Source organism: Puntigrus tetrazona, chromosome 2, assembly GCF_018831695.1.
Source record: "Puntigrus tetrazona isolate hp1 chromosome 2, ASM1883169v1, whole genome shotgun sequence".
NCBI classification, from domain to species: domain Eukaryota; kingdom Metazoa; phylum Chordata; class Actinopteri; order Cypriniformes; family Cyprinidae; genus Puntigrus; species Puntigrus tetrazona.
This window is the reverse complement of record NC_056700.1, coordinates 14,461,840-14,486,050: the sequence shown is the minus strand read 5'-3', so window position 1 is coordinate 14,486,050 and position 24,211 is coordinate 14,461,840. Positions and strand designations below refer to the sequence as shown.

At 38.1% G+C, this 24,211-nt stretch overlaps 2 protein-coding genes across 3 annotated transcripts in view; one reads left to right on the top strand and one right to left on the bottom strand.

The window, feature by feature from the left end:
- emilin2a (elastin microfibril interfacer 2a) overlaps positions 1-5,870 on the top strand; it is a 13,586-nt gene extending 7,716 nt beyond the window's left edge. The window contains exons 5-9 of the mRNA XM_043219641.1: positions 1,369-1,731; positions 1,821-1,874; positions 1,952-2,002; positions 3,201-3,338; positions 4,039-5,870. Coding sequence (XP_043075576.1) covers positions 1,369-1,731; positions 1,821-1,874; positions 1,952-2,002; positions 3,201-3,338; positions 4,039-4,367 — 935 coding nt within the window. The 3' untranslated portion in view covers positions 4,368-5,870. The remainder of the gene's footprint in view (positions 1-1,368; positions 1,732-1,820; positions 1,875-1,951; positions 2,003-3,200; positions 3,339-4,038) is intronic.
- lpin2 (lipin 2) lies at positions 5,203-24,138 on the bottom strand. Of its 2 annotated transcripts, none has more exons than XM_043219660.1 (20): positions 23,801-24,138; positions 17,674-17,874; positions 15,545-15,640; positions 15,099-15,403; positions 14,910-15,017; positions 14,610-14,736; positions 13,820-14,159; positions 13,441-13,540; positions 13,129-13,316; positions 12,860-12,953; positions 12,706-12,775; positions 12,494-12,586; positions 11,828-11,913; positions 11,287-11,437; positions 10,108-10,256; positions 9,039-9,125; positions 8,780-8,932; positions 8,035-8,149; positions 7,531-7,634; positions 5,203-7,339 (listed from the first exon to the last, which is right to left on the bottom strand). In XM_043219660.1, exons 2-20 carry the CDS (start codon positions 17,863-17,865, stop codon positions 7,192-7,194), a joined length of 2,706 nt encoding a protein of 901 aa, XP_043075595.1. In that variant the 5' UTR covers positions 17,866-17,874; positions 23,801-24,138; the 3' UTR covers positions 5,203-7,191. The 2 variants fall into 2 exon arrangements, with proteins under 2 accessions (XP_043075595.1, XP_043075588.1); XM_043219653.1 differs by lacking the exon at positions 23,801-24,138 and adding an exon at positions 20,358-20,582.
- Positions 24,139-24,211: the final 73 nt, after the last annotated feature.

Here is a 24,211-nt window from a genome sequence, read left to right as displayed (position 1 = left end):
GCCCCTTTTTTGAATCACTTCCTGTAATAGCCAATCGAATTCAGAGCCCAAATAGACCCTAATGTCAAGAATGACGCATTACACGTCTCGTTTTAGACAGCAGCATCTGGTAGGACAGGAAAGTTGTTTTCTCACATCGCTGTAGAAAAGCTTGTAACCCACTGACAGTGAAAAGGGATTAAAAAGAGAAAATGTGAGGTTTTGGAAAAGAATGTGAGATGTGTGAGATCTTTAGGGCTGCAAGTGTGAGCTGAAAAAAAAAAAAAAGATTTTCTCCCTCATTAGACTGAGCTGACAGAAGCGTGTAAATAAGGTGCACTGCGAAGTTCAAAAATACTTGAATTGAACATTAAAGCTTTGTGGTGTATTATTTAGAAGCACTGGCGTGAGTACTTTGGCAAAGTTTGGCTGAAATCAGAGGTTAGCAGCTTTTACATGGGTTTACAGAATGGGTTAAATCCCATTAAAATGCTTTATAGATGCTTTTAAAAAAAGGTGGGCTGGCAAGCTGAAATTATTACAACCTTTGTTTTTTAATTTTATTCCATATGCTTTTATGAAAGAAAGTCATAGTTTCTGAATAAAATGATAATCAGTAAATAATGAGCGGGGGGTGATATAATTAAAATTACAACCTCTTATATAATGATCATGTTTGAAACTAATCATTGAGAATTTATTTTTATATTTTCAATATAAAATAATGTACAATAAACACACACCTTTAAAACATTATTATTAGTTTTTAGATATCATTAAATGAAAATATTTCTTAAAAAGTTGAGCAAATCCATTTCAAACTATTGTGAATATGAAGCAACATAAAAGGTTTTTATTTTCTTTTTTATGGGCATTCTTACACTAGTACTAAAACATATGGGTCAACAAGATTTTAAAAGAAAATAAATTAGTTATACACCAGTTACAAACGCATTTATAATTTTACAAAATAACAGTATTGTAAACAAATACTGTTGTTTTAAGCTTTATATTAATTATATATAGGCCTACATATAAAATGTTTTCCACTAAATATTTAATGCTTTACTATTTAATGTTTACCTGCATCCTCATAATGTAATTAGTATGATATTTATTACCAACTTTACCCCATATAAACAATATTTTGATCAAATTGGTGTAATTAAGCACATAATTAACCATAATTGCAGTAAAATATTTGTGCCGTATGCCAATATTTGTCAGTTCATCAGTGCTTAATATGTTTGGTCAAATAAGTGCAGATTTGCTTCAAAAACATGAAAAACCATGTTGCCGACACTAAACACTGAAACACTGTGTTTCGAACAGTCTATTTTTTTGTCCTTTTGGGTCTTTCATCCTAAATCCCTCTTTCTTTTCTTGCAGGACTGCCTGTTCGGCAAGAGAGACCCCTTGCCCCTGACACTCGAGCTCCAACACAACCCTTGAGACCTTACGTTCCTCACATCCACATACCTTTGATCATACCACACAGAACAGCGCCAGCCCCCACCGTCCGCCCTCACGCACGCCAGCCACACGTCCCACACCAGCCCTACTTCCCTCAGCCACCAGGCAGCCCTAGGCATCCCATCCACCCCGCACCGCCCCAGCAACCTGCCGTACACCAGCCAGTGGTGGTCACGGGGCAAGCCGGCCCACCTGGATATGTGCGCAGGGTCACGGTCAGACGGGATCAAAGCGCAGAGGACTCAAAAACACCTGTGAAAGGATTTGCAGGTGCTCCAGGTATGAGGTGGAACTGAAAATAGACATTTTTGGAAGGAAGCTAAAGCTTGAAAGTGTCACAATTATTCATTTTTCTTTCTTTTCCATAGGTTATCCTCCTGCAAATCCGGTCTCATATAATACCAAACAGTCTCAGCCAGCAGGTAGAGTTTACTTTCTAACTTTTTTTTTGTAAAATTGCTATAATTTACAGAATTATGATCATTAATTCTTGTTTCAGCTGCCTATGTCCCATGGAACGCTGCGTATCAAAGGCCCATTGCAACTCCAGGTAATAATGTGCATTGAAGTAGTTTATGACAGTAAAAATGTTTTTTTGTACAGTTCAGAGGGACCAATGACATAAATATTCCAGCTGTTCACAATTTTGTCACTGTTGAGATCATTCCAAAAGTAACTTGCCAAGAGCATATTGGAAGTAAAAATTAACTTAGGAAAGTTTCTTGACAGTGTCTGGTAACTTTATTAGGAACCGTAACACATGGGAAAGTAGAACTGTAAGAGTGATAGCTTGACCTTCACTGATGAAAGTGATGAGCATGAATCATGCAAAAGACATGCTGTGAAGAAAACTTCAATGTGGGTGTCTTCTAATAAATGAATGAATGAAGCATTTATATAGCGCTTTATTATGTATTACAATACACCCAAAGCGCTTTACGATCTCTGCTCCCAATGTCTTTAACTCAATGGAAATTTCATTAAGGATGCCTATGTTTTTTTTCCAGAGCATCAATTTAGAGATTATAAAATGAAAGAATGAGAAACATTCAAAATGTCATAATGTTGTTGAGAAAGGTGCTGTTAGAGACATCATGCTGATCAATGGCAAACTCTCATATCGATCATAAACTTAAATGTATTGAATCTGATTTCTGCTTAAAACAATGGATTTTTCAATTAGGTAAGTAATAGAAACAAGCAAAAAGCAATACAATAGCAATATGTGCGACCCTGGTCCAGAAAACCAGTGTTAAGCCACTCAGGTATAATTGTAGCAGTAGCCAAATATACATTGTATGGGTCAAAATTTAAGATTTTTATGTCATTTTATGCCAAAAATGATTAGGTTAAATAAGTAAAGATCATGTATTCAATATTTTGCAGATTACCTACCATAAAAAAACCTTTTTGATTACTAATATGTATTTATAGAAACTTCATTTGAACAATTTTAAAGTAGATTTTCTCAATATTTAATTTTTGTTGCACCCTCAGATTCCAACAAACCATACATTAATGGAAAGTTCATGAAACAACTAAAATAACACTGGTCAAAATTAACTACTACTTAACTACTAATTATTTAATAAAAATGACAGTTTCATGGCCAATAAAGATATTTGATACGAAGTAAAGTTTCGTAATTCACTCACCACTGGCAGGTGTTAATTTTGGACTCCGTATGTAATGCTCAAAACATACTTTTCAAGCATGTGATGTTGATACATGTCTCTTCTTCACAACAGTGTCACAGCAGAACTCCTTGACAGATCCATTTTCTTTCTCTGCTGGCCTCACACGGCAGATGTTCTCAGGGGACTTTGGGATCATTCGCTTTGATAGGGTGCTCGTCAATGATGGAGGACACTATAACCCACAAACAGGTAAATTCAAACTATTTAATAAACCCATGTCTGCGAGATAAACTACCATAAAAGGAACATGCCATTTTTTCTGAAAATAGTCTAATTTTCCAACTCCCATGGAGTTAAACGGTTGAGTTTTACCATTTTCAAATGCATTCAGCCAATCTCCGGGTCTGACGGTAGCAATTTTAGCTGTAGCTTAGCATAGATCATTGAATCCCGACAGACAATGAAAAGTTGCTGATATGGCTAGGAACTATACTCTTTCTGGAGTAATAATCAATGCAGTCGCAATGATATTACACAGCACCTGAAAATACTAGGGACTACTTTTAGGCGCCAGCGTAATATCCTTGCACCTGCTGCACCCATGGTACTGTAGCAACGTTCCTTGATTATTACACATGAAAGAGAGTATAGTTCCTAGCAACTTTTCATTGTCTGTCAGTCTTAGTGCACAAAGTAACTATAGAAGAGTCAAGTTTTAAATAGGAAAAATATCTAAACTCTTTGGTCATTTTTGAGAGAGATGCTACCGGTCTAATCAGATTCATTCATCTATGCTAAGCTACAGCTAAGAGTGCTCTGCCAGAGCCAGAGATTGGCTGAATGGATAAAAAAAAGTGGCGTTCCTTTAATAATGGAGGTTCCCATATGGGTTTTCAGTGTATACCCTATATCCTATTTGGCAGCTGATGTTTCTCCTTCCTCTCTGCAGGGATCTTCACTGTGCCTGCTGATGGCCGTTATTTGGTGACCGCCGTTCTAACAGCTCCGCGGGGTGAGCACGCAGAAGCCGTGCTCTCGGTGTCCAATCGCAGCGTGCAGAAGTTGGACACAGCGGGTTACTGGAGTGGCCACCCACGGCTGACCCGGGATCAGTGCCTGTGTGGGGGGTCTGCGTCCTTCAGCCTCATCCTCCCACTCCGGCAAGGTGACACTGTGGCCTTGGTGCGCACTGCTGGGAAACTGGGCATCTCTGATTCTAGAGAAATCCTCTCCACCTTCAGCGCTATATTCCTTTACTCGCCTCAAGCCAAGAGATAACCCCATCACTGAGAGGGGTGCCAACATGACTTTTAATGCAAGTCTAACTATTTACAACGCTGCCTCATTTGGAAAGGTGCGGTCACATATTAGCTAAATTTCTGCAAAGATAGACGCATATTGGTGTGATCAGCTTGAATCCATCTTTTTAAAAAAACCTTCCCAACCGAGTGGATTCCCATTGAAATCACTGGATTCGGTTTGCGAAAATTTGCTGAACGGTAAATGTGATCGCACCTTGAGACTTGTGACTACACTATAGAGTTTGGCTTTACAGAGTTATTTCAATTTTTAAAGGTGGAATGTGTTTGAGGTGGTAAAATATTAATCAAGAATGCACTCACTGTACAATCACGAAGAGAAAGAGCATACCATTAGATTGTAGTAGTATATGTGCAACAACCTATGTTTATTTTAAAATTGTGATCTTAAAATATCTATAAAAATGTAAAAGGTTTATATATATTTTTGCAACATTAAATTAACAAATGCATATTTTTTAATCTTTAAAAACTGGTTTAACAGTTCACTTTGAATATCACTTCTTTTACAGACAATATTTTTTATCTATAAATAAACTACCACGATTTAAGGACTTGCGCATTATTTTTTTAGTTTTTTTTTTTAACAAATGTCCAAAATGTTCATATCTACAATAAAAATTGATAATGCATTTTGTTTTAAATGGGCAAGAAAAAAAAAATAGATTTGATATTTGTAGTAATATTTAAATAATACCTTTACATTAAACACACCCTGAAGAGTAAAGCAATAACATTTACATTGATTTTGTGACATCAACAACAACTCCGTGCTATAAACAGTCCAACACAGCTGTATTAAATACATCTTTAATAGATTCATAAACATTGTCCAAACCAGAGTATTTTTTTTTTTTTTTTTTTTTTTCGTTTTTTTAAATCTATAATACAGTTATCCATTTAAAGGTATTTATGCTGGTCAAACGCAATCCTATAAAGCAAAACCGAGAAATGCACCAACCCACTCGAGTACAACTACAAATAAAAGCAAGTAAAACAAAAGGCATCAAAGATCAAGAGGAATGACAAAACACATTCAGCACTTACAACAGCAGTTTCAACGAAAAAAAGAATAGAGGCTTTTTTGTTAACTTTTTTTTTTCTACCATTAACGTTAGTTTCATACAAGATGAGTGTGTTCATCCCACACAAGAGGTATTACTTTCATAGAAAGAATGGGATTCCTTTGTTAACAATTAACAGATTTCACTTCCAAACATCGTAACTGCAGACACAAGGCGCAACACACATATATATTAAATCACAACAGTCAGCTGAACCATGAAATGCCCCAATTTTTCCCTAAACAATGATGATTTGTGCTCTAATTCTGTACATCTATTTTAACATCCAGCACACAGTGCTCTAAAACGTACCCTTATGAGATTCGAAAGCAATTTGAACAAAGCCTGAAGACCATAGTGACCACGTGTAGAGCATGTTACTTCAGTCGAGTCGTTTTCATCCTTCACTTGCACATCAGCTTCAATATTTTCTAATATTAAAAAAAAAAAATTCAGCTTCCTCCTATTCAATAGTGAAAACCTGCAAAGTCGAGATTCTTCAAACGGTCTAACCCAACAGAAAGCATTGATACCTGTGTAAAAAATAAATGGTCCTATTTATATTTCAAACTAAGCATGCAAAGGCCTAACAAAACATTAAGGACCTTTTGATACTCTCTCACAGGCCACAGCCTACTTAAAGGTATAACATGCCTTCATTTTGAAAGCAAAAATATACTACACTTCTTAACTTAACACAGATCTCTTGTCGAGGTTTACATAAAGGATCTGAAAGCACTTAAATCCTCGCACTGTGCACAAAAGGCTGCTGAAAAGCTTTGAACGTTATTGCATTTCTGTCGTCAGTTAAGTGCAAGACGATCTGATATTTTTCCTTTCTTGGCTGCAGCTGAAAAAGTGCGATCGGTAAGGCGTTCTGCAGCAACCAGACGATGAAAATGTCAACAGTTGGGAAATAACAAGAAAGCCCAATTACGATGAACTCCTTGGTGTACTTTTCATACAAATCCAGTCGACTGTACGAGGCGGTGCGCGCTAAATCCGCCGAACTGTAAATGATGAGCTGTGTCCTCACGTGGCACAGCTCATTCTGTGCATGCTTTCCAGTATCTATGAGATTCAGCTCATTTCGCACCATCTGGCAATGCATATTCAAACTGTCATACCGTCACCACATCTTAGAGGCAGTGCATGTTAATTAGTTAATTCTAACTAATGCCTTTGTATATAAATAATCTATGCTCTAAAAATGTAAATTAGTGGCTGTAAAGAATATCTCTGTTAATTACGTCGATTATAAGCATATCTGTACGCCATCTTTAACCTTACACATACCCAAACAAACAGCTGTGCATTCATGCCGCTGACCAAGAGGCCATTGGTTATCTAACTAATACTGTAAACATTAGCCCAATAGCAATAAATTCCTTCAGAGCCGAAGCAGCCTAACTCGTAGCAGCTAATCAAAATTATATAGATTAGAAATATTGTTACAGAGCAGCACCAGGTGTTTCAGTTTGTAGGAGTTCTACCTACATCACATTAATGTGACGCTGGGGTGTATTACGGTGTTTTCTGGTTCAGCTTAGAGGTGCTTTTGTGCACTTTGTATTTCCTAGGTGGGATAGGACGGCCCCTTTATTTGTCTTTAAGCAGAGATGTGAGATGTGGAAGGGGGGGGGGGTGGGGGTACTGGCTAAGTGCTTCTGATGGCAGAGATGACCGTGAACGTGTAATAGATGGCCCCTCTGGGATGGTCTATAAAAGCAGGTCCTCTGCACAGATCTCAGGGATAGGCTGACGCCAGAAACAGAATGTACTGAACTCTGGGAAGCTGAAAGCTGAACTTTGTTCTTTACTCAGCAAGGGAAAGACGTGATCCACCAGCTCACTCAATCTACCGTACCTACACACAAACAGAGAAAGAGCATAAGACAGCTAATCGAAAGCACACAAAGGCATCCTTCAACTCTCGAGAAGTCCTTGAACAAAGTTCAAGAATCAGCTATCCACCTTTGAATCAGCATAATCTTTGACAGCTGAAGTCGACTTTAGAGATACTTTTATGTATAGCTACAGATCAGTGTGCCCACTTACGAGGACTTGTTGCCCTTGGTCTGCTCCTGTATGAGCTCTCCTTTGGGGTTAACCGTAAAGATTCTGCAGAGTGGCACTCCAACCTCCTTGTAGGCAAAGACGTCCTAGAAGAAACAGTCATAAGATCAGGCTTCAAGCGTCAACTTCACCCTCTAGCACACCCTCTGCTGTTTTTTCCACCCAGTCCATAAACAAAAGCATCATTCTATGTTAGTTCCTGACATTAGTAACGGTTTTATGATGAAATGGATGCAGTTGTGCCTGTATAAACATTCAGTGTCTTACTCCACCCAAACAATGTAATTTATTCAGCTGGAAACGATCAGCAGGCTGGTTAGGAGCAGCTGGTCATGCAGTCCGAGACCGTGCATGTAGCCTGAGGGGACAGTGCTTCTAAGTTCTAAGCCTCAAACATGAATCTTCGTGCTGAACTTTGACTCTTCTGCTAAGGTCAATGTGTGTTAAAGAAAAAAGAAAAAGAACATTTACTGCATTCCAACTCACATTTGTTCGGTTTCCAAATGCGGCATAAAATGGATGTTTGTTGGGCAGGAAAAGGTTCTTAATGTCAGTAAGGCATTCGATTTTGAAGATTTCTGGCTTCTTCTCAATCACCTCCCTTTCAGACAAAGAAAACATTTTAAAGTAAGCAGTATATAAGTAAGAATATGTATTCTGCTTTAATAGGATTTATTCATTAATTCCACTTTTTAAAAGGGATAGTTCAGTTCAAAACAAAAATTCCGTCATAGCATATAGCACATATCACTTACTAAATTAATGTAACATGGCAAAGAAGAATACACCTTTGGAAGTTCAATTTAAGGCAAATGTCATTTTGGAATTTTTCTGGTCTAAAGTGTTGTTGTTCATGTTTTTGTTCATGATGAAGTTTTGCTTTTATTGTTGCAATTAATTTAAAGCATTGACAAGATGACCTGTTGAATTCATAAAATTAAAACAAAAAAAAGTGTAGGCTAATGCATTTATTGAAAATCAAAATGCGGATTTTAATTGTTTATGTTATTATAACCTAAAGATGCTATATAAGTTTGAAACAGAAAATAGGGGTTTCTTGGTACCGAAAGTTCCAAATTCTTCATATATACATTTCTCAAAATATCTTCATTGTGTTACACAGAAAAATAAAATGAGTACAGGTTTGAAATAACATAAGGGTGAATAATAATGACGACAGAATAATTTTTTGGGTGAACTACCCCTTAAAGCAATTATATTTGTATAATACCTGTGAAATGCAGAGAAGAGGCTACTAGGAGAAAGCATAAGTGGTCCACGGGGCAGGATGATGCCTCCGTCATTTACCCATTGCAGATATCCTCGTGTCATGTCTGCCATGCCAATTGCCCTTGCTGAGCAGTACAGGAATTTATATCCATTTCTAGAAAAAAAAACAAAGAAAGAGAATCAAAACATTGTTTAGAGGCTGCTTGTGTCCTTCTAGTCAAGAAATCGCATCTTGAAAAAGATTAAGAGCGCAAACTTACTCAGCCACAGAGTGGTAGAGTTTAGCAATGCCCTGATGCGTCCAGTCCTTCCCAAACTGAGGCAAAATCTGCCCAAACACATCTGATCTGAAAGCACACAAACATACGGGTGAGCAAGGCACGTACTAGCAAAGTGAAATACGCAAAATCCTCTAGTGCATATTTGTTCTACTTGGAAGGAAGTCCAAGTCTCATTCAACTGGGTTCCTAAATATAGCTTCTGACATTCTTCTTATTCTTAGAACTAATAGACTTGTGAAGGAGAGAGATTTTTTTCTCAGCTTGTGCAAAACTCTGTGTCGTCTACTAATGAGGATCCTCTCCCCGCTTTAGCGTTTTATCTCCGGCTCTTTCTGAGTGGCATTATGAGAGAGCAAGATTTAAATTGGCTCATTATGGTGACATCCTCCTCCTAGTCCAACCTTGGTCTAGGCGCACCCCACAGTCAGCCGCCCTGCTTCACAGCCTCAGAGAGATGTGTCAGGCAAGCGGGTCAGAGAAATAATAAGCGGCAGTCAATCTGCCCGTTTGATGTTTGCCACCCACCAGCCACTGAGGGCACGAGTCTGGAGGCGGAGAGCATTCGTTTGCATAGACGCGTTGATATTACAGCCGGCTTTGCAGTAATTAAAAACCAAAGACGGTGGAACGGTATCGCACTAATATTAGAGCTGTGAACTCCATCAAACAGCCAGTAAAACTCAGGGAGACATTGTCCGTTAAATGGTGCATTGTCTTCGTCACTGAAAGCGTTAGTGGAGAGGGCTGTAATGCTAGATCATTATTAGTGGTTCATTATTTGCCACATACTCAGAGTGCTTGTTTTGATGAAGCAGACTCTGTCTTGATCTTTAAACCTCTTTCTGTTCTGGCAGTAAAAAACCTGGCAGTGAGTGAGTCCTTCTGCAGTAACTAATGGAAATGTTTATGCACACCTAAGCCTTTTTCCCCTCTTTCATGGAGTACAGTAAACTATAAAAATGAAGAACAAAGGTGGATTTTGCACAATAACAACCCAGCATATGACTTTCATTAAAGGAAACACATGCTGTGTGTCTGAAATACGTACTTGGTGATGGTTCCATCGATGTCTGAGATGATGACTTTGTCATCCCAGTTCCAAAGGTAGATGGTGCCTTCACAACGGCACGTGCCCTGGTACTGTGTTGTGATGCTGAAGGTTACGTCGTTCGGTCCTTCCTTCAGTTTAAGACTAGCCTGCAATTCAACACCACCTTATGAATGCATCTCTTGGCCTCTACATAACATTAAAAAAATACATCAGTAAATCTGGTATCATGCTATGTTTAAGCAAAGAAAAGGATTCCCTGTATAAGCATGACATGCTGACATATGAAGTCTGCACTGGGCCAATCATAAAGCGCTTTTGGAACTGTTTGCCACTGCTTTTAATTGTTTTTCTGTGTAAGCATGCACTAGAGAGATGACTGACCATTCCACTGTATCTCATGCCTGAGACCCTGCCTTCTTTTCCATTTTTATATCCCATGCCTCTGCTGTTAATTCCAGTATAATTCTAGTATAGTAACTACTATATTACTATAGCATACTATATTAACTATTCTGCATCTAGTATTTTTAAAAACAAAAACACATTCTATGTGACCAACCCTCACAGTCATTACTCGGAAGTAAAAAACAATTAAATAGTCAGGTGGATCAAGGTGGATGAAGAAAAAGGCGCAGCTTTTTCAGACTTACAAAAAGACAGAACACTGTTGCTTGTGTGAACAGTGTGTTTGTGCATTTACCAGAAAAGTAATTCTGTTATTTTAGACTAATTTAGACTACTGTGTGAAAGGAGTAGTATCTGTATCTATGCGTTAAGTAATATTAATTGATTAATTGATCTGCAACCTTTGCACTACACACTTGCCTGCAGAACGCTGCAACATAAATAATACTTATGAATTTATTAAAAAAACACAAGCTTTCTTAAATGGAAGATTTTCCGTTGCACAACTGTGTCTGAAGCTGCCAATAGGGGGCAATATAGTGCACATCAACTAGAAGACACTACGCTTTCAGAATGAGTCAGAGCTTTTACATAATTTCCTGGAGGTAGCTTGAGGGACAGCTTTAAACAACTGCCTTTCACTTCAGGCAACAGGGCTCCGGATCTTCCAGTCAAAACCACAATAGAATGTTGGAGCTGCTTATGTAAATAGTTTTGACATGAAATATGTTTACAGAACTAAATATTATTGCCTACTGACAAAAGACTCACAATCTGGTCGGAAGAGAGGCGCAGGGACTTGCGGTAGGCATGAGTAGATGTGTGGCTGTGGGGCTCAGACTGGACCTTGCGCTCCATTGATGATGCGGCGGCGCTCACCTCCTTCCCCTCCTCATCGCTGGACGAGTCCCTGGTGTCCACTCTGCACTCAGAGCAAACAGGGAATCGGTGAACTAAATTTGCCACCACATCCAGATTCCTAATTTAGACTACAACAGCACCACAGAGAATGAGACAAAACAGAAAGTAGGCTGGATCGTCCTGATTAACTACTTTTGCATGAATTGAGGGGTAGGTGCAGATCAGAAGAAGGGTCAAAGGTAAAACTGATATCTTTTACTAATTTTTTACAACCAAGCCGGCTGACATAGCTATTTTTATGCTCCCAGCGCTTACATTTGGCTGCATATTACTAGTTTCATGTAAGAATATCAACCACTCTTTATCATAATCTCTCTTCATTATAATCTCCACATCTTCCAAGAGTGACAGGCAGGAAATGATATTGCATCTGTCAGGGCTTCCGACTCACTTGCGGGCATGACTTTCCATTGACAAAGAGGAGCTGCCTTCCTCCATTTGGGACTGCTTTATCTCCAGCTTTCCAGTGCTTTCTGACTACAGAACAAAACAAAAGATCAATAGTACATCAGATCACACGTATCTCTAAATTGCAATAACAAATTTGTGTAAAAATTTCATCATTTGATTGTGTTCTTGTGACTGGCTACACAATTCTATAATTCTCAGATGATGTCAGGCTATTACTGAAAAGTCTGATGAGCTGCCTGGCCTATTTCTAGGCTGTAAAATTCCACACTGCAGAGTGGTGCTAATTACAGACACGCCAGATGAGGGCAGCGAAGGAGCCTGATGTATGGTGTCTGAATGATGGCAGAAGCTCTAGAGACAAGAACGAACTTCAGATGCAGCGCATTTCATCTTCTTTAAAACAAAGACTTGCCATGTCCCTTTGTTCAGGCAATTATGTGAATGTTGATGCTTGTGTAATCAGATCTGCCCACAGTAGTCTAAAGACAAGTACTGGAATGCAGTGGGATTAAAAGACGAATAGCTTCTTAAAGGTTTTGTTCCTACTCCCTAATTACAGCTCAATAAAGGCATTTATGTTTAAACAGAAAAGTTTGTCTTTGCAGAGTGTTATATAGATCTGAAGGTCACACCGCTCTGGTCTTACCTGTTTAATAGTGCTATCCGCTCTCTTTCTCCAGAACCACCAGCGGCCTGATTTTTTTGGCATTCTTTCTTTCACCCATGCTTCCTCTGTAGCCTAAACGGAACACTGACATAAGCTATTTGACCTACTAGAGTAAGCCACAATACTGCAAAACAAATTTTAAATGACTTAAAACAGCAAGTAAAAATATCCTATTAGGTAGAACAAAATACCTTGGGTAAATTCTTCTGAAATGCTTGCAAACTTAGGATCAAAGGAGCAGCCAATGTCCAATTGTAATACCTAAAATAAACAACATTGAGCATTTTGGCAATTTAATACAATTATATTCAGAATATTTGTTTTATTTAAATAATTCAAACCCACCTGTTTCCTATTTTAACAACTAAATTCGGATTGTCTATGATAGCTGGATTTTCTGCAAATTCATGATATGAGATGATATGCTCCAAAAATTTTTCTAGAAACAAGCAGAAAGAGAACCTTAAAAATCACATTTATTGTTCTCATTTTTAAATCTCTTCAAATAAAAGCATACAATTGACAGAATTAACCACAGTTTCCTGTTTTCAGATCTACAGCTGTGATTTTCACACTATGATAAACGAATGCACACACTAGAAAGCCTTAAATACCTTTGGAAATCTCTCCGTTTTCACTGAGTCCTCCACACAGAGACAGAGTGACATCAGGGAGATCACTGGCAGAGTCAGACAGGCACTCAGTGCCACTGTCGGCCGCAGCACTGCCAACAGACTGCGGGGACTGAGAGCCTGAGCGCATCCCAGAATCCATCCAATGCTTGGAGCCACCGTCTGAATCACTGCAAATACACATAGCACATTAAGGTCACCTGACACCTGATAAACTTGTTATGAACTGCTTTCCAAGTGCCTTAATCTAATCTTAAAAGCAATACAGGTCAAGATGTGCAATTCTCTTTCCACCTCTTAGGAAAGTAGCGAGCAGCAACATCAGGCTCCAGCACATTCAGGTCATCCAGGTAGATATCCTCTGGGCCCTGGTGCTGACTTCTTTTTGGGACGCCTAAACAAATTTACAGTCAGCAAACAGTAATCAAACCAGAACAGCATACAACAAGCCCTCTGCACTAGGGCGCTTTACTTCAACAGTACTAAATTAAATTGATTTACATGCATGGTTTTTATTTCAAGAGCACACTGATATAACCTTGTTAAACATGCATCAACCACAATTTTATTTCAACTTTATCTACTCCCACACTTCCACTATCAACTAGAGATAACAGGAACTGGCAAGCCATTCAATTAAACCAACTATAGACAGCTTCTTAGAAGGGCCTACCTTTCTTTTTGGAGGGTGAGTCAGTCTTGGAGCCAATATCTCCCAAGTCCCCTCCCATATGAGCAGCAGAGGCAGCAGCTGGAGCAGCAGGAAGGCTGTTTGAAGGAGTGGAGGTCAACACTCCACTAGGCATTGTCTCCAACTCAGACTCATCGAGAGTTTTGGGGGTCACGGGGGTGCGGGGTTCAGGCTTGACTATGGTACAGCCAGAAGTCCCTGAGGCCGGTTCTCTTTCATCGCTCTGCATGGCCTCTGAGCTCAGGATGACTCTGAAATGAGTGTTCTCTGAAGGCGTTATGGTCACGGTCTTCGGCAGCTCCATCTTTTCCTTCTTAGACACCTGGGAATTAAATTTTTAAAGAGTGACGATGAGCTGAAATTTAATCAGACCTGTTAACTCAAAGTCATAGCATAAAACACACATAATTTTTAAAGCAAAACTACAGAATAGATTTGGTAGAATGGTAATAGTAAATGTGAATGGTAAAATGTGTTCATTGTTAAACAGGAAACGCATCTAAACATTATGAACAGAATATAAAATTCATTCTATGAATATAAAAATAACATTCAATGTCCGAAACTTTGTATTACTAGCATTTGTTGTGCTTAATTCCTCTTTCTGATCTCATTTTCAAGTCAAATAGGACAAAAGTGTCTGTTAAATGAATAACTGTAAATGTAAATAATGAAGGATGACCAATCAGAATCCATGTAAAACTTCAGTATTTCCTTCATGTGAATGAAATAAACACAAACAGATTCATAGACACCGAAACATGTAATTTACCCTGGTAGATTCTGGAAACTCTCCCCATGTCCACTGCATGTGTGACTCCATTTTGAGCAAACTCTCTGAAGGCCGAACGACCAGTTCTGAGTCACTCTTTGGAGAAAAGGCTTCTGACATGGCATGACTGCTCAAAATACAATAACAAACAGCAACTCACATGAACTGAAATAAAAGTGAATGTGAAAACGATAATGAATCTTTTTAAAAATTAAAACATTTTTGAAAGTCTGCCAATATGATAAAGATCAAAAACATATCTTGAAGTGCATATGAAAGATATAATAAGCTAATACAAACCAATCTGATGGAGACCAGTCTCCGTCAGAATAAGGATAGTTGTCCAAAGAATGACGAACTGTTGGTAACTTGGGTTCAACTTCTCTAACTGTACTAATTGAAGATGACCTGAAAGACAGATTTTCCTTTAAACTGCATGTCCGCTCCATCGGATACGAGTATGTCTGATGTGCATGCATCAGTTAGTACCTGGTGTTAGAAGCAGGGTCCTCATCAGAACTAAGGTCCATCTCAAATATATCATCTGAGGAGGGAGTCGAGCTGATGACTGCAGGAGGGGTTAGTTCCTCTCGACGTGGGTCACCTTTATGCTTCTTTCTCCGTTTCTTCTTCTTCTTGGCTGCCCCAGTGCTGGCAACAGGGGGATCAGGAGGGTCCTCAGGGTCCAGTGGATCATCATCCAGGTTCTGACTTGACCGGTGATCACTTCCAATCCAAAATAGGTGACTCTCAGTAGGGATGGGGGAGGTAGCCAGGTGAGCTGGTACAATCTCCTGCCAAAAAAAAAAGACAGACAATTACTGCATGGCAGATTGACTGTCTTTGCAATGCTAATGGTTTTAAAACAAAATCCCATTTTCACACTAAAATATGTTTGGTGCAGTCACAACGCCTGTGAACTTAAGGACACTTACGTTCTGCTCCTCAGTTTCCTGCACAAAGAAGGCTTCTCCATTATCTCCCAGCTTCATATGGAGATCCACAGGCTCCCCGTTGATCTCTATGTCAATCTGAAGGAGTTGCAGAGAATTAATGCAGCCTTATTATAGAAGCCACCAACAGATGTAGCGTCAAACTTACATGCCATGACTTATCATATGATCTGTGTTTTCATAATTATCTAACAACACGATTCTTAAATCAATGCCTGACCTTTGCAATGTCCCATTTCATTTTATTAAAAATATCTATGTACGGCATATGTGTTAGGTGACCTTAAAAAGCCAATATCGGTTGACATTTACCCTGCGATTCCCTTGTGACTTTTCACCCTGCACATTCAAACTCAGTCTGCCAATGCAGTTTTAATTGTTTGTTCACAGGAGTCACAATACCTGTTGAGAGGGATCTAGCCACCAAAACATAATTAGCAAATTTGTGCCGCTCTGAAAGTACTGCAGCCAGCTGACCCGCAAAGAGGATCGCGTCACACACCTGATACCATGACCCGACACAACAGCAGTCTGATATTGAGCTGTTTGAGTCTCAGCTGACATCCACAGAAACATTATCCTTCAGCTAGATCTCCAAGGAAATACAGATTATTTTCCCAGTGTTCTGTGTTTTTTTGGTAGTTTTCTCACAACTGTTCGGACTGATCTTATACCAGCTCGTATCATCTATCCAGGGGCCTCTGAGCCTCAGTTTCAGGGTTGCTGGGTGATTTATGCATGCAGAGTAATGGGCCAGAATTTTAATGTCGGTATAAATCATGACCCTGAGTAAATCTTGAACAGAGAGCTCTCTTACGTGCATGCTTGTGGACAACAAGATCTGGATTTCATTTCAAAGCAAGGCAAGAAGAGAGGAACGGATGTTGTTCTGACTCTTAATGACTGTTTTGTATCAGCAATTTAATTTGTTTACTTTAACAATCTAGATCTATTTCATAATGGTGGTAAGAAAGCGAGGTCAACCGTCTCTTATCTGCACTGTGGGCGAATGCGTTACACCACACTGGGATTAAAAATGCCTAAACTGAGCTTGAAATGCTTTTCAAAGGTTGCTGAAGCGAATCTATGGCCATCTCCCAATCACATAGGCAACCTTGACAAAACTCTCACTCCTCTGCCTCCATTTCCTATCTCTTTTTTTGTCAGAGAAACCTGTTGCCATAGCGACCACTTCTTTCTAAACCTCTTCACACATCCTGTAGATAGTGAGAACTGCTCCATCCCCCATCCACTGCGGTTTCTGATGCACACTGGTAAATGTTTTATGCTAAACACTGCAACACATTCTGTCTGTGTACCATAGATGATTGAAAACATCCAAATGGCTTCAACATGACCGGAATGATTTCAAATATGTTATTTATTGCCTATAATCTTGTTATTTAATGCTGGAGAAAAACACTTAGACTATCACCGAATGCACAATTTCAAAATAAAAATTCTCACTGATCACGTCTACAGCCCATTTCCTCAACAACTACAACGTTTCACTGTTTATATGAGTAGAATTGAACACACCACTTTGGCACTCACATGGTGATAGACAAATAATGATTTTCCTGTCTTCCCATTCGAGCACTTATTTAGCCTGTTCTGTCAATGCTCTGGGTCTGTTTACATGCACTACCCTCTGCTGGAATCTTCTGTCACGAACATGCCAGCAGAGAAGCGTGTTTATAGAGCTGCTACAAAGGAACAGGCCTGCATACAGAACACTGAGTGTTTTTAAATGAACCACTGCGGACATGCACAGATGAAGGCATATTTGAAGACAGCACAATCATGAGGACATTTGTGGATTCAAGCTGAGCTTCTTTGATCGTGCTTGTTTGCTCTTTCATCCAGTCATTATGGTGTAAGATTAATGCTGCCATAGGTTCCAGACTGGAAAGCAGAAAAGCAAATATTGTCCAAAGCTCAGATCAATTATATTGATAGTGACCCGTCTGTGGATTTTTCTTTATTCTGTGTTTTGAAAAAGTTTTCAGAAACTCAGTTGCTTGAGAAAAATCTATATGCCTTGGACTTGGTGATGACACAATTTATCTTCATGTTTTATTTAAAAATCCTATTTGCACTTCAACACTCACCACTTTCTCTTTGGAGCGCAGCACACCCAGTTTTCCAAAGCGCACATGGAAAGGGGAGCACTGGTAGGTGCCGTCCTTCTGCCGGACCACAACTACATCAATGCAGCCTGAAAGTGTGGCCTGGTTAATGCCCTTATACAGCTCCTTCATGGTAACCAGCACCTGACCGGCCAACTGCCCCACGTAATTCATGGTGTCCGCCTAAAAAGATGAACAGAAAGCAAAACAAACTTAACCTTAAGACATCACACAGGAAACTAATCTTACCCACTGTATCTGTACATGACAACTGTGGCACAATCTCCCCTTAACTCACAGTAAAAGTGAAATTCTATGTTCTCTTTGGCAGCCTGCCTTTTTAAAACGGTTATCAGCAGAACGGCAGATGGCTTAATGTTGTTTCACAGCATTAAAGTGGTGGTCTGAATGTGCTCCAACATTAATGTCAACTAGGTGAGCAAAGAGAGCAAATTAATCTCAAACAAGGGCACAGAGATAAATAAATTTTTTTTTTTTTATGTTTGCTTGCTTTCTAACATACTTTGAATGTGTAGATCAATGCACATTTTAGTGGAATTGATGGCATTCTTGTAGGACCCGTTTAACAAGTATAAAATACCAAAGCAGGATATGGTTGCACAAGCGGTTGCAAACTCACTGCTACGTTTAACAATAATAATAAATTAACAAAAACAAAAAAAAAAGCTACATACGGTCTAAATTTAAGGTAATGCCTAGGGTATGAGGCGACATGCTAAATTAATCCCCAGCAGACTGTGTTAGTGAAGTTCATAGAAATGCTATTTCTGGAATTAATTATTATGCTAATGACAATGAGTAATTCTGATTTAACAACATGGCTCATTTTAGTCTTTATGAGGTCCAACAATGTGAAAATAGGCAAGTTATTTTTAAACATCAGATCAAGGAAACCACAAGATTAAATACTGTCACAGCTTGTATAAAATGCCTGGTGGGAGAAGGCAAATAGCTAAAGTAGAGCATTCTCTCTGACCACAAGGGCAGCCAAAAAGGTCTCAACAGACTTTGCACCCATGGCTAACCTACTTTTTCCCCAGGACAAGAGTCACTGTTTACATGAACCATTTTCTCTGAACCATTCACACATGGACTTGTTTTTAGGATGAGGAAAAAAAAAAAAAAAGGGATATGAGAATAAGGTGTGCACAGTGTAACAATAACACTCGGTCCAAAAGGAAGTACATTTAAAGTATACTATACAAAATGCAGCACATTATCATAAAAAAAGAACAGCATGCTTTATATTCACAAAATTGGTCATATGGGGTAAAATAAGAAATTTTTCTAGACATTTAATGAATTTACATTCATGAAAAAAAAACACTGTTCAAACAGTTTTTGTTTTTGAAAAGAAGTACAATAATCATGATAAAATTATTTGATCAATACAGTAAAAAATACTGTCACATTACAATTTAAAAACAACATTTTATTTCTTAATTTTTCAATCTTATTAACCGTATAATTTTGAACAGTAGTGTAGTGTATATATATATATATATATATATATATATATATATATATATATATATATATATATATATATATATATATATATATATATATATATATATATACATATACACACATACACACACACACACACACACACAAGAACTAAACACTTGTTGCATATGCAATTATTATTTTTATTATTATTAAAAAAGTGCTATTCTGCAAAACAGAAGAATTGACTTCAGCCTCACAAACTATTTGTAGCACAACTTATAGAGGACACTATAAGCATGGGTTATAGCTGTGATACTCATATCAGCAATCTCCACTTATCTAAATATTTAAATATTTGATCCTGAACAGAACAAACATATGACATCCACGGTCAACCAAAGCTCAGATAAGTTAAGTGCATAACTTGTGTGACTTAAAACTTTTAACTGCTACAAAACATAGTTTTTAAAAAACTATTAAAAGATTATTATGTAATGCCGATCTCTTTTCATAGCTTCTTTTTCAAAAATGTAATTTTTAAAAAATAAGCTTCCGAAGTGTGCCCATAGGTTTTTGAAGGCTGCAATGTTTTATTAGGTACGAAGCTAGCAAAACCCAGTCACGAGAAAGACATTTTAGTTCAATCTAAATAAAAGGCTTAACATAAGCAATTTGTTCAATTATTTTATTGGCTAAACTGTAACTATTCTAACACCTTCATTTGTAAAATACACTGGCTATGCAATCTTCAGCCACTGGCAATCAGCGCAATGCCAAAAACTAAATGCCTAAACATAAATCTTAGACTAATTTTAATCAGCTGGAAATTAAATCTACACTCTAAATGCGTTTGCAAGATTTGAAATTATTTTCTTCCACAGTTTTAAATTCAAAACGTAAAAAGAAGTCATTTATTGCAAAAACTGATTAAACAAAATAAAAAATAGAGGTGTGCTGGTTTGTTTTTCGTAAACTGTTTATAAGCTTTATCTCATCCCTTTATAAAGCATTTACATGCCCTAACACCTTGTCATGCTATTAGGCATAATCAATGCAAGATTATGCACGTAAACACTTACTGTGTTAATTTAGGTAGTTACCAGCTTAAAATAACAGCACTAAACTAATGTTAAACTGGAGTCTTAACCAAGTCTAGATATCAACAAACTGTTTCATTTGCATTACTCACTCACCCAGGACCACGATGCCCTAAGGGATGAGGACTCATCTTGTTCACTGTTTTCCTCCTCAGTGCAGCTGCCAGTGGTTTCTGGTTCTGCCCTAGGATGAAGTCTTTTCATCACAGTTTACCTCTTGTCTTTCCTTCCTTTGAAATAATCTCTTTACCTGTGTCATCCTAAACAATATGTCAGGTGACCCGCCTACCTGGTCTGACTCAATGACCTTGTAGTGCATAAACATAAACTACTGTAACCTTTAAAAAAACCCCTTAAACTTAAAAAACAGAAGTTGCATTTTAGTTTAGTCAAATCACGTCATATTAAAGAAGACCAGACAAATTAGCCAATAGGGTATAAGACCGTACTCTCGCTAACCAATGAGGCAAGAGTAAGAGGTCAGCAGTTCTGAAACAGATAAGACTCGTTTCCGGCGAGGGGGCCAGTGAGGTTGACCGCTGATAAGGGCCTAGAAAAGGGAGCTGGAGGAAAACAGTAGTTGTATTTCACCCGTCTGTGCAATCCTCCATGCTGATTCTGACAAACATTCAGCTTACTTTAGTTAATGATTCAACTCAGAAGATCTATACAGGCATAGGAGCCCACAAAAGATACACAAGTGAAAAAAGTTCTGAGCTCTGAGTAGTTCTTCATGATACTATTTTTTTATGTTAGAGCAATTATTTAAATTGGCAATATTATAAATGTATCAAATATGTATCAAATAAAAACAACACAAAATCTCTCCCTCTTTATCTCTCTCTCTCTCTTTATATATATATATATATATATATATATATATATATATATATATATATATATATATATATATATATATATATATATATATATATATATATATAAAATACCCCATTCCCCCTTTTTTTTTTCTTCTTCTTCTTTCACGTTCTATGTTGCTGCTTATGTAAAACTGTTTTAAATGAATCATTTAACATCAATCTACACTCCATACAGTCTAATCCAAGATGTTCAAAGGTTTGTATGTTCACCTGCTCTGTTTAACTGACAAACAAGACCTAGCGTAGAATCAAATTGGTCTGTGTATCTGTCGTCTCTCCGGGAACGCCTCTAATTACAGAGGGCACATGTATTTGTCAGGTACATGTTATCAGTCCTGATGTACATTATGAAAGTATTAGGTGTAGTACAAAAAGTCTGTAATTTGCCATGACAGCAGACCAAGTAATACAGGCTATTAACCTTTAAGGCTATATGACTAGTGCACAGTCATAACGAGCTGTACACAAACTGTACACAGTTATTCTTTATTATTATTATTAAGCTAGACTGCAATTATGAAGCACAGAGCTCTTCACCAAAAACAAGCAAAAACCTGCAAGAACTTAAGGCTACCTGGGTGGGGATGTCAAAATTATTAATGTACGGTGTTGCTCACACGAACTTGCAGGTTAAGTCCTAAAACGTGACAAAAAAAATTAGTCCGTTAAAAAGAATAGCTCACATGAAACCAAAAATTTTATTAAAACATTCAAGATGTGGAAGAGTTTGTTTCTTCATCGATTTTGGAAAATGTAGCATTACGCCAATGTGCTTTTAGAAGTCCACAAGAACATCACAATAATACACAAGTATTAGTATTTCACTCCAGTTCATCAATTAACATACTGGGAATGGGAAGTGACTGTTTGTAAGAAACAAATCCATCTTTAATGTATAAACTGTTGCTTATGGCCAAAATACAAACCCATAAGCCATAATATTTTCTTCAGTCCATCTCTTTTTTTATTCAAAACGGTTTTTGAATTAAAATGAAGAGCCTGATCTATGAATATTTCTCTTTTTCGGTAGAGAAAGCAATACTATGAATAGAGGACTCATATTTTAGCTGGACGCAGTGGTTTACAGTTTGAAAAATGTTAGATTAATGGATTTTGTTATTACAAAGACAGAGATTTATCCTTTACAAAATTTTAACTGATTGGCTGGTGTTATGTCGATTACTTGTGGATTATTGTGATGTTCGTGATTATTGATGTTTCCCCTTTTTGGACTCTCACTCTGACTGCACTCATTCACTGCAGAGGATCTATTGGTGAGCAAGTGATATATTGCTCATTTTTTCAGATGTACAAACAAACTCATCTACATCTTGCATGGCCTGCGGGTTAAGTCCTTTTTCAATTCTGGGCAAGCAATTCATTTAACAAAACCACAATCTTTCCTTTATAACCCCTTTGACCTTGAGCAGCACACTTTAGTTAATTGTGCACTTGTGGGACGGTCAATTTACGTAATGGGGGTCATTTTGAATCAAGCATTTACTAAATGGGAGCTAATTCTTATGTTCAACCACCCGCTTTGCTTTACATTTCTTGTACTTTGCTGTGTCATGAGATGTGGGGCAACATGCCCAGCATGAAGTCTTTCACTTACATAACATAAAAAGGTGATTCAGTTCAAGTTCAGTTACAAAGGGCAAACCAAGCCAGCGAAAAACAAGCTTATGCCTCCTATCGTACAGTACAGCAACAAATCTGATGTGTCAAGATATGCACTCACACAATTCATTTCCTCAATTCTTCAGACAACCTTGAGGTTTCATTTTCAGTTCCTTCATATTTAGTAGTAAACAACGTGATGATTGTTAATCAGGAGAGACATATCAAGCATATATGATAACAGCAGTGTCATACTAACATATTTCAAAAGCTTGTATTACATAACTCAAGGCTATAAAAGGTAACCCTATAAGGTTCCGAGAAAAAGGTTAACATGGTGACTTGCATTTATTGAGTTATGATAAAAACCAAAAGTGCTTTTGCTCAAAGTTGTTAAAAAAAAAAAGTTTGAGTACAGTTGTCTTTATCAGCACTAATGCTCACTAATGCCTTACAGTATGAGCCTGTTATTGCTTAACAGCCCCCATTGTTTGCAGCAGTTATTACAGCAAAAAATGTTTATTTGTCAAGAAAGGAAGTGATGACTGTTGTAAATTTTCTTATAAAATGAGTCTAAAATAACTGTATTAAAAAAAAATTATAAAAGGTTATTACAAACTGCAACCGTTTAAACACTAATGGTCAGTGTGTAAAACTCCTACTGGCCAGTGCAATGACATAATGCTGCTGTTTAGTGTTTTGGATAACGTTATACACAACAGCAACTGCACATTTAAGTGACATTTTGATACAAAATATAGCATTAGCTAGCTCTAAATTAATAAAGAGATTTAAAAAATTAAAAATAAGTACGCTACGTTGGGTTTAAACGAGATGTTGGCATACAGGGTACGTTTCTGTCACAGCATCAGCATTCTGGTTAACGTTAGCTCGACTAGCCGACCAGCTAAACTGACATTTGCATCCCCATGCTATCAAATTACGACATGTTTGTGTCATTAACACCGGTATTGTTTACGTCTATGTGGTACGTTTGGCCAAAATAGTAACTCGGAAAAGGTCTCGTGTAATGTTTACCTTTCAGCTGCTGTTGTTGTTGAGAAATTGGACGCTGTGTCGCCGTCTGATTGCCCGCTGCTCTCTCTCTCTCGCCGACGTTATTCATTCATTTCTGAACGAGCCCCGCTGACGGCAATGAATATTTACACCTCTGAGCGCCGACCGGAGCCCTCCTGGTCTTCTCGTGTATCATAACAGTGGGCAGTTTGTCGGAGGGTCACTCGTACGGTTCGTGCACCGCGAACCGGTCAGGCAGCGGCTCACACACAGCGGCGACGGCGGCGGCGGTTGGCCGTGACGTGAGGCACTTCAAACAGAGGCCTCTCACGTGACCGCCACAGCAGAATTCCCCCGAGCGCAGTCTAAAATTCGCGATAACCACCGCAAACCACTTCCTTTCATAAGTTTGTGATTGTTCTGTTCATTTAC

Coding starts and splice junctions, on each gene's coding strand:
- lpin2 (XM_043219653.1), bottom strand. CDS start 20,465: ATGAAAAGACTTCATCCTAGGGCAGAACCAGAAACCACTGGCAGCTGC. Junction 17,875..20,357: donor TTAGGGCATCGTGGTCCTGG/GTGAGTGAGTAA, acceptor TCATCTTTTTAG/GCGGACACCATGAATTACGT. Junction 7,635..8,034: donor CATTTGGAAACCGAACAAAT/GTGAGTTGGAAT, acceptor TGTTTCTTCTAG/GACGTCTTTGCCTACAAGGA.